Below are 17,455 nucleotides of genomic sequence, written 5' to 3'. Positions count from 1 at the left end.
ATTTCTGTGGTTTTTGCCCTTAAGATCTAAAGATCTGAAAAAAGACATATAGGATTTGAATTTGGGGACTGCCATTGATGGAAGCTGAATCCAGTTTTCAGGAGTCATTTTCTTCATTAAAGCTTTTGCTAGTACCTTATCAGAGTTGTATTATATTCTTAAAACTCTGCCCTGCCGCCATTTTAGTCCTATTACTGGCCTGTATAAAGTCTGACATGTTGAAATGTTTGGACAGATTTCGGTGTCAGATAATGATCCTAGACCAGAAAGCCACTCTTCTAGTGTCTATAGAACAACGCTAAGCACTCACAAGTAGATTTGGAAGAGATGACACATGGCTACCCTAAGCTTCAAGAAAAATTGTTTTAGAATGGGAGAGCCTGAACCAAGGAAAACATAAAATACAACAACCTAAATTGAATATTTCAGATACATAAGAACTTAGAGCAGGAATATGATACATTAAATTAGACAATTACATAATTTAAGAAATAAGATTATGCTGCTTAATAATTTTATCGAAGACTACAGTATACAGATAAAACTAATACAATTCACATGGTATAGAAAAATATTTTAAAAAAATAAAAATGTAAAAAGTGCAGGAAAAGAAAAAAGAAGGAAAAGGAGGGTGGGAACAGGAAGGAAAAAAAAGTGTTTTGTTTTCTTGGTCTCAAGAATAGTTAAAGATGGACAATGTGCTATAATAATAAAAAATAATCATAGCGAAGAAAGAATTATATGAGATCATGAACTATCAGGTTATTCCCATGACAACAAATATAAGATAGTTAAAGCTATGGTTTTCCAGTGATAATGTAAACTTGTGCAAGCTGGATGATGAGAAACAGTGAGCAACAAAAGATAGATACTGTTGAATTATGCATTAATAGAAATTATCATCATCGTCATCATCATCATCCTGCATCAAATAAAAACTACTCCCTCAAGGCAATGACCTGAAAGCAAACACTCACTTACTTACTTACTTAGTTGACTTTGGTTTACTTTATTGTCATTGCACCTCGTACAACGAAATTAAATACCATCTCCAGTGTACACTATAACTAGAAAAATAAAACACAAACACACATCCTTCACATTCTATATAATTGAATTGAAAACCCAATATTGCATTAATATTGCACTATACAGTAGAATTCAATATAGTTACTGGCTTGATAGAAACTGTTTTTCAGCCTATATGTACTTGTTTTTATTGTCCTGTACCGTCTACCAGATGGTAATAGTTCAAAAAAAGGATGCCCAGGATGAGATGGATCTTTAAGAATGATTTGAACCTTCTTAAGGCAGTGGGAGCTATAAAGCTCTTACAAAGAGGAGAGAGGGCAACCAATGATCTTCTGGGCAATGACATTAACCCTCTGAAGTGCTGTCTTATCTGCCACTATGCAATTGTCAAACCATACAGAGTGCAATCAGTGGTGGGATTCAAAAAATTTTACTACCAGTTCTGTGGACGTGGCTTATTTGGTGGGGGTGGCTTGTGGTCATGTGACTGGGTGGGCATGCTTGGTCATGTGATTGGGTGGGTGTGGCCAAATCAATGTGACTCACGTCAAGGGGTGCCTCGTCTGGCCCCTCCCCTCCCAGCCATTCCTTGTCACACCCAGCCTCAACATATCTATAGTTCTGTAAAAATATTATTCACCTTTTTCTGACTTTATTATCTACATACTATAGATGCCCTTTCATGGATCACTGAAAGGAGGAAATGGCTCACATGTTTTGCCCAAGAGTGTGATAGGCAACAGGCTTTTAAGGGGTGCCACAAAGAAGTGGGGGCAATATACTGTATTTTCCAAAGAAGCAGAATGCAAACAAGAAGCAATGGATGTAAACCGAACAAAGAGAGAAGCAACCTAAAACTAAGAAGAAACTTCCTGACTGTGAGAACAATTAACCAGTAGAATTGCTTGTCTCCAGAAGTTCTGGGTGCTCAATCACTGGAAGTTTTTCAGAAAAGACTGGACAGCCATTTCTCTGAAATGGTATAGGGTTCCCTCAAGGTGACTCTAAGTGTTATTCTGTCATTCTGACATTTCCTAGGATCTCTACTCAAATATATTTCATAATTTCACATATAAAATAGCCAATACAACCTGTTCAAAACAGTAATTATTATGGCAGAAGTTTGACAGTAAGCCTAAGTCAAAGATCATGAGTGCTTCTTTCTCTGTCTGTATACAAAATATCACATACCAGGAATAGCATATTAAGCTGGACTGATGTACAAAATAAACACACGCATATTTATGCTCTGGACCAGACATTGATGTAAATTCCTGAAAAATGTGGTAGCCCTGAGTAAAAGAAAAGCAGTAAATTCACTCTAGATGTAGTGTAGTGTAAAATATTAATACATGATAAATAATGAAACATTAAAAATAATAGCACAGAGTTGTCTCTCTTTCTCTCCCTTCCCATTTCTTTTTCTTTCCTTTCTTTCTTTCTCTTTCTCTATCTTTCTTTCTTTCTGATCTTTCTTTTTCTTTCTCTCCCTCTCCCCTCCCTTCACACACACACCTGGTCTGGGACAATCTCCAATCAGCAGCGGGCAGGGGAAAAGGAAGAAAATGGGTGGCACCCCCCACTCCAGCACTCTCTCTCTCTCTCTCACACACACACACACACACATACACACACCCCTACCTGGTCTGGGACAAACTCCAGTCAGCAGCGGGTGGGGGAAAAGGAGGAAAATGAGGGTCCCCCCACCACTCCACCCCCCCTCTCTCACACACACACACTCACACACACCTGGCCTTGGATGATCTCCAGTCAGCAGCAGGTAGGGGGAAAAGGAAGAAAACAGGCAGCGCCCCCCCCCCCCACTCCAGCCCCCACTCTCTCTCATGCACACACACCTGGTCTGATCGGGTCAAAATGGTCTGGTGAGCTCCAGAGCAGCAGGCAGCACGAGAAAGCAGAAAGCAGGTGGTGATGGGGGCAGCGATGGAGGGCAGTGGCTGCACTCATGCCTTTCTTCCTTCCCCCCCCCGGGGGGGAAGGAGGATGCAGGCAATGGAGGCCGGAGCATGCGGCGCCTGTGCCTTACTTCCTTTCCCTTTGGATAAGGAGGAAGAAGGCAATGGAGGCCAGAGCATGCTGCGCCCGTGCTTTTCGTCCTTTCCCCTGGGGAGGAGGATGTAGGTGGCGGTGGTCCTGGGGGATGAAAGGAAATAAATGAACGTCCACAGCAGTGGTATTCAGGGAGGACATGGCGGGCAGAAGTACCAGGGCTGCTGCACATGGGCACTACTGCCGCCCATGGGCACTTCTGCCGCCCCTCTCAGCCCCAGCAAAGTAAAGATGCCCCTCAAGGGCCGGCCGGCCGGCCGCCCACCCACTGGCCAGGCCAGGCTGGAAGCAGTGTGTTCCCTGGGAGAAAGAAAAAAAAACAAGTGGCGCTGCTGCTCCAGCCTCCGTTGGCTGCGTCCTCCTTCTCCCAGGGGGAAACAAAGAAAGGCGCAGCCACAGCAAATTGCGCAGAAGGTCACCAACAGTTTTTCATTTGGTTGTTGGCCCTTTTGACCAGTGCTGCAATGTGAGCACCCCAGGTCAGATCCTCTTTTATGATAACACCCAGAAACTTAAAACTGGCCACTTGCTCCACTCGGTCTCCATTGATAAGCAAGGGCTGGATGACTGATCTGTTCCTTCTATAATCCACTAAAAGTTCCTTGGTCTTATTGGTGTTAAGGACCAAGTTATTGTCTCCACACCACGAAAGTGACTGGTCCATCTCATCTCAGTAGGTAGACTCAGTCCCCCGCCCCCTGGAAATGAGTCCCACCACTGTTGCATCAAGTGCAAATTTAGTATGAGGATTACTAGTGTGAGTGGGAATGCAGTCATCCACATAAAGAGTATACAGTAAGGGACTCAACACGCAACTCTGAGGTGTACCTTTGTTAAGAATAAGGGCTGAAGATGTATGATTACCTAATCTGACTCCCTGAGAGAGTCCAGACAAGAAATCCATAATCCAAAGGCAGATTGAATAAGAAAGTCCAAAATCCATAAGTTTAGACCTTAGTCTATGTGGAAGTATTGTGTTAAATGCAGAGCTAAAATCTACAAAAAGTATCCTCACATAGCCCTCCCAAGCTGTTCCAAATGAGCCAAAGTAGTATGAAGAGTGATGGCTATAGCATCCTCTGTAGATCTATTTCTTCTGTGTACAAACTGGTGTTTATCAAATTATGCGGAAGACCAGAAGTTGCAATTAGATTATACACTGGAAGAAATGACTACCATTGAGGCAACTAGAAGATAATGGATGGAGTGGATGGATGGATGGACTAAAAAGAAATGCAAAATTATTCTTGGAACAAGTCCAACTAGTCCATGGCTAGGGACAACTTGAGGTGACAAGCATTTGTCTTTGAGGACACCAGGAAACTGCATTAATCTAATTAAGTAATTAACTAACCAGAGTTAGGAAGATGATGAATAAATTATGAGCCATGGTTGGCACAGTGGTCAGAATCCAGTACTGCAGGCTACTTCTGCTGACTGCTAGCTGCCAGCAATTTGGCAGTTCAAATCTCACTGGCTCAAGGTTGACTCAGCCTTCCATCCTTCCAAGGTCGGTAAAACGAGGACCCAGATTGTTGGGGGCAATATGCTGATTCTGTAAACCACTTAAAGAAGGCTGTAAAGTACTGTGAAGCAATGTATAAAGTCTCTTGCTCTTGCTATTAATTTGGAAATTAAAAATCATGAGTTTTAAAACATTATTTTAGATAGCATGCTGCTAGTAATATGCTTCTTGACAATAGAGGAAGAGGTAGAACACATGAACGGAGACTATGACAGGTTATCAATATATATTTTATTTTAGCCATTGATCTTTACATCACATCATTTGACTTGCATCATCAAAACAGTGCTATAGTTTTACACAGCTAAAGAATAAGAACCGTATGCTGGTTCTTGTAATGTCATTTAGTCTTTGTCATCTAGAATGAGAGATATTCTTTCATTGAAGCAGTGTCATAGAGACAGTCTCTTCTACATAATTACGCTATGGCAACCAAAACCAGCTGTCAGCCATCCTAGTACATTAAGTACTGATAGACATCTTAAGAAAAGTCAGTATTTCAAATACATTAACAACACCCTTACTTTTCTCTTGAATGCATTTGTACTTAGTGACCTGGAAAAAGATCAAGATGAGCAGGGAGGAAAAAACCCTCAATAAAACTCAACTTTAAAAAAAATTCCCATACCTCAGAAATCCTACTAGAAAGGTTAATTAAAATGCATATTTCTATGTAATTATAACCCAGTGCATAGCAGCTGTAAGTTTTTTCTTTTTAAAAAATCAGTTCTTCGTGTTAATGATTCCATGTATCATTTTGCTTCTGAACTCTGGCAGGTGATTTTTGGCAACAATTTTTAGTGGCATGTAGGTGACATCTACCCTGCCTCTAAAATTAAAGACATTTTCTTGAAGCCCTACTTATTAAAATTAAATGTAGCAGTTTTAAATGGCATGCATGAGCGCGCATGGCTTGTGCAAATGAGTACAGACTTTCACACACAGCCTCCAATTTGCATGCACAATTTGAGCTGTCATTTTGAGAACAGGCCCTCTTGTGTCTAACGTCTATGTTTCATTACATTTTAAATCTTAAATGATAGAATTAAACACAAAACAGAGGGAAGGGGAAGAGAGAAGGAAGCACCATAATAAATAAAAAGAGAGACAAAGAGAGCATGAAGGAGGTAATGAAATGAAAAGTTGGCATAACCAGGAGCCACAGTAGCATTTTCTAACCTGATGCCCCAGATTATTTTTGGACTACAAGTCCCACCTTCCTCAGCCACAGAGTCAGTAGCTGCCATAGTTACATAGATGGGAACTGCAATCTGAGAGATTCTGAAATGGGAATCAGATAAGTAACAATGGTGGATAGGTGAAGGAAAGAAACAATAATGAAATTTGCTGGAAGTGAAAGAAAAATAATGAAGAAAATTAAAATCTATCCATTCAAGAGTAATGAACAAATCATATGACCTACTAAAATGTGCAGATTTTTAAGTCTGACAGAAATCTTTTCATTACAGATGTTAAGCAAAAAAAAAAGATAGGAGGGAAAAGAACTATGTATAAATTTGAAAGAACTAACTGTACAGTTTCCACCTGTCTTAAAATGATAAACAAGATCCATTTGTCAGACTTTATGCCAAAATTACCATAAATTTTCTATGGGTAAGGGCCAAATTAAATAAAACCCTAAGTGTATTTTCCGTAAAGAACTCTGAGAATTTATTGTTCTCTTCTGCTTAGTCCATCTTATCTTCTTTCATCCTAATTAACGTTCAGAGTTTGACACATGTTTATTTATAATGTTTAATTGAGGAGCCCAAATTTATCCAGCATTGACACAAAGCACAAATTATGTCACTGTTTTGACTACACCAGCTTCACAGCAAAAGTCCAATGACAATTATGAAGATTTCATTTACTTTAAATATTAGTTATATATCATTTTTATAAAAGACTGGAAACCCCTAAGAACTTTTTGCTGAAATCAGAAAAAAATGATTTGTTGATTAAAAAAGGTTGAATATGAGACAGAAGAGAATGTAATGTAATTTTAACGAGGGAGAAAGAAGTTGGTTTGTAACTCTAAAGATCTGTAGTTGTTTTTTAATTATCTTTTTTCTTTTTCAATCTGTGTTGTCCTTTGTCCTTTTATCTTTTTTCAAGATAGCTTCATATATTTTCATGTTTATCTTTTATATGTAAAAATATTTAATAAGCATATTAATAAACAATTTAGACAGATAGTTATACAGTATAAACAGAGACAAAATACAAATTACATGTTGGATTGTAGAGACATGCTTCTTAGAAGAATATATACTTGGAAATACATATGATTAAATCTTACAAAAAGTACTTTTAGGATATTTTTTAATTAAGCTTGAAAGTTTCATTTCAAATAAATGGGATTTTCCGAGATTACATGTTGCACTATAGTGTATGGCAGGATGTCAAATGCACATCGTCATGGTGGCATCATGTGACATACTGGGACTTTTTTCCCCTTCACTAAACTGGACGTGGGCGTGGCCAGCATGTGACACATCCAGTCCATGGGTCAGGAGTTTGACAGCCCTGGTCTAAGGGAACAAATAAGAGCACTGCCTAATTGTATTATACCACTTAACCATTATTTGTTATTTTCAAATTGTAGAAGAATAACTATGATGGATGATGTACATGGGCATAAAGGCTTGAAAAAACCTGAAAAAGAAACTGATCATCCATGAGAAAATTCATTTAATACAAATAAAATGCCATGGATGGTGGCTTTTTTGTACACTCAGGTTCACCATTCACAAATAATTGAAAACTCTGCAAATGAGGAACCCAGCAAATATTTTTAAAAGAAATATCAAAATAGGAAAGCTTGATATTTTACCAATGGCAAGAAAGGTCCTTCTTTTGATATAATCTGCATTTCAGGTGGAATCCAATATTGTTTTTCTTTTGACAGAAATGTTTCTCAGTAGAAGCAAGATGATTTCCCTTCCTACCCTCTGTCCAGCCTCTCATATTCTCTCTGCAACCAATTTTGGGAAAATGCAGGATCTGCAAAACCCTATATATGCTGGTTTCTACCTTTCTTCTTTCCTTTTTCCCCATGTCCAGAAACCTCAGAATTCAAATATAATTGGAAAGCAAGACTACTATCATAGGTATCATCTTCCTGCAACTGAAGATAGATAAGGACAACTATTATGAATATGGGCAGTAAGAAAAAGAGAGAAAGAGAGGGAGGGAGGGAAGGAGAGAACTTAAAGACAGTTGAGAGTCTGTAAAAATTAAAACTCTGTTGTATATTAATAATAGTGTAATAGCAACAGTAATATAATACAAATAGAAATTGTCCAATGTAGCACAGGAGTACAGGTAAATAGTATGTACTGTAGATTAATAACAGTAGTATGTGGGCTTCTATTCCTTTCAGCAACTTAAGAAAGGGTCTTTTTTTAAAAAAAAGCCACTGAAAAAAGCAATGGCAAAGGAATATCAGGATTGATGCACCCTTAGATATGATAATATTAGCCTCTGGCATGTTAAGGGCAAGTCCTATTAATACAAATGAGAAATAAACAAGAAAATGCCATGCATTCTTTCATGTGTTTTTCCTTCTTTTACAACAGAGCAAACATTTGCTTTTTAACAAGATTTGTCTTGGTGAAAGCATGAATAAATTATGATCCCTTCAAGCTTCTCAGAAAAAAATCTTTTATACACATCTGATCTTTAGTAGCAAATGATCTGTACTGGGGAAAATTTTATGTTTGTTGTCTTCCTCCTCTCCGTGGCTTGCCAGCCGCCCAAAGCACCAGGCACAAGATGAGGCGTCTAAAGTATGTTTCATCTGTTGAGATAGAGTTCAACTGTGTGAACTTGACTATGCAGACACCCCTCCTGCTTCCCCCCACCCCCTCGAAAGACACACCAATGGAGCCTTCACCCTTTAGAGGCAGAGATGTAATCCTCTTTCATGAAAAGGAATGAAAGTAAGTTTTGGCCTGAACTGTACAGAATCGCACTAATTTACAATAGAGTGGCATCTTTTTCTCAAAGAGTTTTGAGGCATGAATCACGGAGACTGGCAATTCAATTACCCTCTCCACTTAGAAAAGTATTCTCCCCTTTCTTGCCAAGTTGAAATCTACAGGAAATGCGATGTAGAAGAGACTACATTGTGCACGCCCGGCAAATATCTGAAACGCCTCAGGCTTTAGAGAACAAGAATCCCTGACCTTTTATGATTGCTACAGTAGTTTTCCAGCAAAACACACTCCATACAATAAAGCTCTTAAATACCTGACAAAAGAATGCATTTGCTATATATTCTGGCAAAAGAAGGGGGGAGTCTGTTATAATGAAAGCCGCTTAAATGAATATACCTGAGAGTTCTACTGACTATTATTTCACGGGCGACCCTGTTTAGGAAGAAATGATAAAGCCACTAACATGCAATAGGAATCTGAGCACTGTATTTTCTCATACCTCGCTCATCTCCCACGTCCACGTATATTTTTTTAAAACCGTGGATGCTTTCTGGACAGTTAATACATACAGGGGACGCAGAGGTGGTATTCAGCAGGTTCTGACCAGTTCTGGAGAACCGGTAGCGGAAATTTTGAGTAGTTCGGAGAACCGGCAAATGCCACCCCTGACTGCTCCCCCACATCTATTCTCTGCCTCATGAGTCTCAGATGATTGGCTGGGTCTTCTTTGGTTGCCCTGCACAAGAGAACAGAGCTGGAAAGCAGGTTAATGGGGATTTTGCAGTATATTTCCCTTGCCACGCCCACTAAACCACACCCACAAAGCCACTCCCACAAAGCCACACCCGCAGAACTGGTAGTAAAAAAAATTGAATCCCACCACTGAGGGGAAGCACCATGTTATCATCTGCCCCATCCATGTCATTGCTGTTCTCTCATCTCAAAACAGTGGTCCAAGCTCTGAAATCCGCTACTCACTCAGGATGTGAGTGGGAACAAGGCTGCTAATTAATACTTCCATGGCATTGTGCTAATATAAAATTATATATAGGGATATAAATTAAACAAACAAATAAATAAGCAACAAACCAAACAGCTTGTGTACCTATAAGACTACTGCAAAAGCTCCCATCAGATGTGTTATGGTCCAGAGTTAAAATGCACTATATACCAGAAAACAAGGACTCTGGGGAATTTACTCATAAATCAGAAATCATTAATATTAAAATTTAAGGCACTTTCTCATTTTCCAAAGTAAAGGCAATACATTATATAGTCTCCTGTATTGTGTTGTCTTAAAATTGAGTCTCTGTGAATCCACAGAAGAATTCTTTGCATATACAACTCTACCACTCCCCTCTATGATATAAATCAAAGAGGTACATTCTCTCGGTCCCTACCCTTCTCTCAGCTGATTGAACTGATGTGTTAAAATTTCATTTTTTTAAAAAATAAATAATATTGTCAAATCTACTAAAAGAGCAGCAACTGATTTGGTACAATATTCTTGAATATAGAATCTTTAAGACACAAATACTCCAGGTTTGAAAGATCTGGTACTGAATCTTCAGCTACCATTTTTTGTTCCAAAGGCAATCAGGGAAAGAATTACAGGTAGTCATCATTTAACTGGTTTCTTAGCAACCACTCACCAAAAGCTACCTAGGAACCCTATTCTGGTCACATGATCATTTATTGGGCATTTGGCAACCAAGTCACCTTTACAAACAGTTGCACCATTCCACAATCATGTGACCACAATTTATGATTTTTAGTCAGTTTTCAGCTTTTTTGGTCAATTTTTGGCAACAACAAAAAAAGCAATCATAAGAATACATTGATCTGATTTACAATGATCTTGTTCATCTAACGATGACCACCACCACAAAAAAAAAAGAGCAAAAATTTGGGCTTGGTTACATGGTTACCTTGACTTATGACCATCATAATTTACGATGGAAATTCCAAGCTCCATTATGGTTGTAAATTGAGGACGAACTGTAATTTAGAACAAGATCATAGCATTGGCTGCTATCTTCTCATGATCATACCAAGATCTGGGACTGGAACAACTAGTAACCAACAATACTAGATTTAACAACTGTCTCAATCTCATCTTATACAATAGTTTGAATCCAATTTACGGAATACAAATTAAAGAACCTTTTTCCAACAGTGACCACAACATGATTGACTTGGGTCTCAACATAGATCCACACAAAAATCATCATGATGTAATCCCCAATTATAACTTCAAAAAAGGCAACTATGATCTTATAGATAACGATCACTCATCCCTTGATTGGCAATTTCTATTCACTTGATGCAATACTGTTGAAGACCATAACAACATATTTTTACTTGAAGTCAAAAGAGTCATCAAACTATATGTACCAATAACAACTCCCAAAACCAGAAAAAACAAATTACCCAAAACAATAAGGAAACTTCAATCCAAAAAGAGATCACTCTGGCAGAAAAACAAATCTGGTCATGTTGCCAAGTTCAAAAGCCAATACAAAAATTTATGCCACCAGATAAAAACTGAATGCACCAATTATCACATTAAACAAGAGGAAAATCTTCTATGCACCAATTCTACCCGCGCTTTCGACAATTTTATAAACAACAAACTAAAAGACTCAAGGTCCATCCCACCCCTGAAAGGACTTAATGGTAAAGACTGCAATGACAACACCATTAAAGCCAACCTCTTTAAGGCCTCTTGAAGCCACATTCTTTGGCTCAGTATTTGTAAACAGCAATGGATCATGCCCAGTATTTCCTAGTCGAACCACAGACAACTACAGTACAATAATCTAATACATATCGATTTTGCAGAAGACAATGTTGAAAAAGCACTACGCAATCTAAAATCATCTCTAACTATTGGACTGGACGGAATATGTGCCTACTTCTTAAAAAAAGCTATCCACTACCGTAGCCGAGCCTCTAAGCATAATCCTTGAAAAGTCTTTCAGGACCAGCTCCTTGCCAAAACTATGGTCACAAGCCACAGCCATCCCCATCTTCAAAAAGGGAGACCCCAGCCTAGTTGAAAATTACAGACCAATCTCTTTATGCTGAGTCACCTGTAAAGTCATAGAATCAATTATTAACTAATCCATTATCCTCCACTTAGAGATAAACAACCTATTCTCTAATAAATAATTTGGTTTCAGAAAAAAACTATCCTGTAATCTACAACTCTTATACTTCAAAAACATATAGACTACACAACTTGATCAGGGCAAAGCAATAGATGCAATCTACATAGATTTCTGTAAAGCCTTTGATTCAGTGGTACACGACAAACTACTCCTAAAACTAAAATCTTATGGTATCTCTGTACACCTGCATAACTGGATAGAAGCATTCCTCTCAAACAGACAACAAATGGTCAAAATTGGGAGGGTCCTATCAAATTCTGTACCTGTCAACAGTGGTGTCCCCCAAGCCAATGTTCTAGGACCAACTCTCTTCATACTCTACATAAATGACCTGTGTGATCATATTAAGAGCAATTGCGTTCTCTTCGCTGATGATATAAGGCTATTCAATACCACAGAAAATACTGCTACCCTTCAAAAAGACCTCGACTATGTATCAGAATGGTCAAACAAATGGCAACTTCAAATCTCAACAAACAAATGCTCTGTCTTACATATTGGCAAAAAAAATCAGAAAATAAAATACAAGCTGAATTGTCAAGACCTTGTTGAGGATCCAAACTCTGTCAAGGACCTTGGAGTACTCATCTCTAATGATCTAAGTGCTAGAGCCCACTGTAACTACATAGCCAAAAAGGCATTAATAATTGTTGACCTAATCCTACATAGCTTTTTCTCTCGTAATATCACACTACTAACTACAGCATACAAAACATTTGCTAGACCAATACTTGAATACAGCTCATCAGTCTGGAACCCCATTACGTATCTGATATTAGCACAGTTGAGAAAGTCCAGAAATATTTCACAAGAAGAGTTCTCCACTCCTTTACTCATTGCAGAATACCTTATGCCACCAAGCTTGAAATTCTAGACCTAGAAAACCTAGAACTATGCTGCCTTCGGTCCGATCTAAGTATAGTGTATAAAATCATACATTGCAATGTCCTACCTGTTAATGAATACTTCAGCTTCAACCGTAACAGTACAAGAGCACACAATGGATACAAACTCAAGGTTAGCACCAAACTTGATTGCAGGAAATACAACTTCAGCAACAGAGTAGTCAATGTCTGGAATACTCTACCTGACTCTGTGGTTTCTTCACCAAACCCCCGAAACTTTAACCTCAGACTGTCTACTATTGACCTCACCCTTTTCCTAAGAGGTCTGTAGGGGGCATGCATAAGCACATCAATGTGCCTAGCGTCGCTGTCCTATTGTTTCTTTTTATTTTTCTTATATGTATCCATTTCATGTATTCATAACTATGTTTATACTTATACCTATTATCTTGTAAGCAATTGACAAATCAAATAGATAGATAGATAGATAGATAGATAGATAGATAGATAGATAGATAGATAGATAGATAGATAGATAAATATCCAAGCTTCAGTCTTAGAGGCGTTATTATATTTCCCCATCTACTTACTAAGTGTAGAGAGTGAATCCAAAGGTTAGAGAATGCCTTGCTCTATCAGAGAAAATTAACATCTGGATCCCTCAATCTGTGATGGCACCAACATGATGTCCTGCAAGTGCTGCCATTACATGCTTGCACCTCAACATCTGATGAAAGTATGTAAGTCAAAAGATTCACATAATAATGTTGTCATTGTTTTAATCATCTGCTCTTCTTGGCTACCCTTAGTTGCTCATAGTACCAGGAGAATTCTAAGTTGTATACTGATTTAAAGGCTGCCGTAGGACCGTGGTGACCCAGTTCTTGCCTATACTGATTTGTGGAAATGTATCAATATCTTTGAGCCCAGCTTAGTACATTACCTTTCTGTGTGAATAACACAGAGAATAACAATGGAGAAAGGAATAGAACATGTACTTTAAGCTCATGAAATAAAGGTAATCAGAAATCTAACAAAAACATATACCATAAATGAACACAATCTAGAGAGGCAAAAAACCAGGATTTAATGGAAATTTTCTCTAAATTTCAAAAAGCCTCTCCTACATATATCCTACTAGTTCATTCCAACTGACTCAAATAAGAAGAGAAGTTACTACAGGTTCTCAACATCTGGGTTCCAATTCTTACAGGGTAATCATCCAAAGTTGAAAGACCTATAAAAATTATAGTTTGGTATGGCATACAATCAAGGTTAAAATCAGGTTCCATTCAATATTCTCTGTATTAGTTTCACTCCATCCATATAACTGAAATTGATGATGCTTACTACCCCTTTGTGTCTAACTGTCCCATTCTTTAAAAAAAAAACTCCTATACAGTGAATTTATAGTACATATACAATAGATAGTAAATATAGTACAATATGTCTATGTATGTGCATGTGTATAGACACATACGCACAGAGGCATACATACATGTGCCCACATGCATACACACACATAAACACGCAAAATAATATCAGTCAAGATATATTAAAACCCAAAGCCATAAAACGATATTTGAGAGTCAATGTATATACTAACTATGTATTTAGCATACAGTATCTCCACAGGAAAGTAGCAAGAATAATTATGCAATTAAGAAAAGTCTGCTAAATTTTGTAATAGCTGCTCCAAACATTATTTCATTAAGCTACACACAAAGATAAGGATTGTAATTCAATCATACAAAACAATTGCAGCAACCGAAGCTTTTGGCTTTCATTTTTTTCCTTCCTGCCTTCCTTTTTCCTCTGTCTTTTTTTTTTTACCTTGTTTGCAATACTTGTGATAAATGACTTGATGTCTAGATTAGTTGGGCAGCTCTTCTGACAGGGGGCATCTGCACACTTTAAGCACCTGGGGAGGAAAGTAAATGAGTTAGAGTGACTTAGAGCACAAAGCACTGCCAACAACATACAATTTTTCCATGTACCTGACAGAAGCTAATCAATCTAAAAATTAATAATATTCTACTGTTCGGGCAGAAACTCAGAAAGGTTCCCATGGGTAAGTACTATTATCCCCATGTCACAGACAGGTAAACTAAGGCAGCTGATCCCAGATCATTCAAATCTTGAAAGTGAAAAGCAAGCCACCCATAAAATACAATTCCCCAATGCATGTATTTGTTATGACATGTATTATGTGATGACACTCTTCTGCAAAGTCTTTATTTCCAACAGGCAAAAGCAACATGTAGCCCTAAACCAGCAGATTTTAAGGCACTGCATTCCCTACCCAGCTTGCAGAGTCCTGATGAGTTTTTCATTTTTGTATTTTTTATCACCCAATAAAGTATTAAACATTCTTGAGCATATTCCCATCAAAACAATAAAAACACAATAGAAGCAAAATAAAATACCAACAGAGAAAGACAGAGTAAACCTAATATTAACACAGAGAACAAGATATACTGATTTTAGAATTATTAATTCTATTCTGGACATTTCCACAGTATAAATCTTTCATAAATATTAGCATTCTGCTTAACAATTGCTTGAAAAACTGATAAAGAGCAACAACAAAAAAATCAATACACTAATTTGTGTCTAAGCGTAACACTAATCTATATCATACATGTGGTCCTCAACTTACAATCACAATTCAGACTAGAATTTATGTTTTTCAGTGAAGCGATTGTTGAGACACCCAATTTTACAATCTGTTTAGCCACAGTTGTTAAGTGAATCACTGCAATTGTGAATCATGTGTTCAAATCCAGTTTTCCCCGTTGACTTTGCTTTCCAGAAGCTGGCTGGGAAGGTTGTGAATGGCAATTGTATGAGCCCAGGATGCTGCAAACATTGTAAATACCTGTTAGATTCCTGGCAACCAAATTTTGATCACATGGCCACGGGGATGCTGTGCTGGTTGTAAATATGAGGAACATTTTTCAATGCTGTTGTAATACTGAATAGTCACTAAATGAATGACTGTAAATCAAGGACTACCTGTATTGCCATTTGAACAAGCTCTGACCTTACAGTGATCCTCTTCTCAAGCTTTACTAGTATGTGCAAATAAATAAATTTCAGGCTATGGTTTACAATCCGGATATATTTGGATAATCTACAGGTATGTTAAATTATGGCTTAACTTTCAATCAAAGGAGGTCATACTAAAGTCATCATCATTATCATCATTGTCATCATCATCAGGATCAGGTCATGTGCAGATCACATTGCCAGCAAGTGTTCTCCAATGGTTTTGATCATTCCCATCATTTTATTAATCTTAAGAACTTCCTGAAGTGTTTGACGTTTGGTTTTCTGAGATCGGCCTCCTTTTCTCTTTCCTCCAGGAGGTAGCCAACATAGTGCAATTTTTGGATGGCAGCCTTTAGGCATATATAAGACATCGCCAACAAGCTGGATTTGACATTCATTCACAGTTCTCAATAGATGTTCTAAATCTAAATCTTAACTCTAAATCTTAACTAACTCTTCATTAGTGATATGGTCATGATATGAGATGCAGAAGATTCTCAAGCAGCATTGTTGAACATTTAACTGTTTAATTATGGTTGTACATTTCCATCAGTGGTGGGATTCAAAAAATGTTACTACCAGTTCTATGGGCATGGCTTGATGGGTGTGGCTTTGTGGGCATGGCAGGGGAAGAATACTGTAAAATCTCCATTCCCATCCTACTCTGGGGAAGAATACTGTAAAATCTCCATTCCCATCCTACTCTGGGGAAGGATACTGTAAAATCTCCATTCCCACCCACTCCGGGGGAAGGTTACTGCAAAATCCCCATTTCCTCCCCACCCTACTAACCTGATTTCCAGCTCTGTTCTCCTGTGCAGGGCAACAAAAGAAAACCCAGCCAATCAGTTGGGACTCGGGAGGCAAAGAATAGATAGGAGCCAGGCCAGTCAGAGATGACATATTTGCCAGTTCTTCGAACTACTCAAAATTCCCACGTCATTATACTTGTGCTTTTAAAGTTGTAGCAATGTTTCGCCAGAATCTCATCTGCCACCATCAGGCTTCTGTATTGTGTTCATCAGACGAACACAATACAGAAGCCTGATGATGGCAGATGAGATTCTGCCAAAATGTTGCTACAACTTTAAAAGCACAACTATAATGACGTGGGAAAATACCCGAACAAAGCTGAATACCATACATGTAAGTACCCGCGAAAACTTAAGAAAACATATATATATATACATATATGTGTGTGTGTATTGCAGTTGATATAACAATACTCTTTGTGGTAATACTTATAGCTGTGTGGACCAAATTGGGCGCATGCGCTGAAACACTGCCGCTGCTATTCCAATTTGATGGTTAATATCCTTAACTGTACCTCCATTCATAGATATAATGCTACCAAGATAAGTAAAGCATTGGATTTCTACTACACTTCTAATTGTTCTATAAGCTGGCCACTTTATCCAGACTTGGGACTGTTTGTGTTACCTCAAAACAGAGTTGTCCCAGGTGAAGTTTCATATTAAAGTAACCACATCTAAAAAATGAGGAGCATATGGTCATGTTTTGAAAAGAAAAACAGAAAAACTAAAGGCTGGAGTTGGGCAACAGGAATCTTCAAATCATACGGAAAGGCCCAAATCATGATACTGATATCATGGTTTATGATATATTGTTTTCATTTGTCCCTGTCTGACCCATACACAAAAGATATATTTGAAGTAATATAAATCATGTCATGTAGAGATGACATGAACAGGTTCTGTTAAATCAACTTTAACGATCAGGGACAAATGATCAATCTTCAAAAGGTTATAGAGGAATGCAAACTTATTCCCATCTTACGAACTTAATCAAAACCCATAAAATTCC

The 17,455-nt window shown here is 38.0% G+C and overlaps 1 protein-coding gene across 4 annotated transcripts in view; it reads right to left on the bottom strand.

The window, feature by feature from the left end:
- The window catches only part of DPYD (dihydropyrimidine dehydrogenase), a 641,531-nt gene that overhangs the window by 444,884 nt on the left and 179,192 nt on the right, over positions 1–17,455 (bottom strand). For all 4 annotated transcript variants that reach the window (XM_087930179.1, XM_087930180.1, XM_087930177.1 and 1 more), the window contains one exon: positions 14,414–14,501. In XM_087930179.1, the coding sequence (XP_087786305.1) occupies positions 14,414–14,501 (88 nt within the window). The remainder of the gene's footprint in view (positions 1–14,413; positions 14,502–17,455) is intronic.

Source organism: Pseudonaja textilis, chromosome 3 (assembly GCF_049901715.1).
Source record: "Pseudonaja textilis isolate UNSWEBS1 chromosome 3, rPseTex1.2, whole genome shotgun sequence".
NCBI lineage: Eukaryota > Metazoa > Chordata > Lepidosauria > Squamata > Elapidae > Pseudonaja > Pseudonaja textilis.
This window is presented reverse-complemented; position numbering and strand designations above follow the sequence as displayed.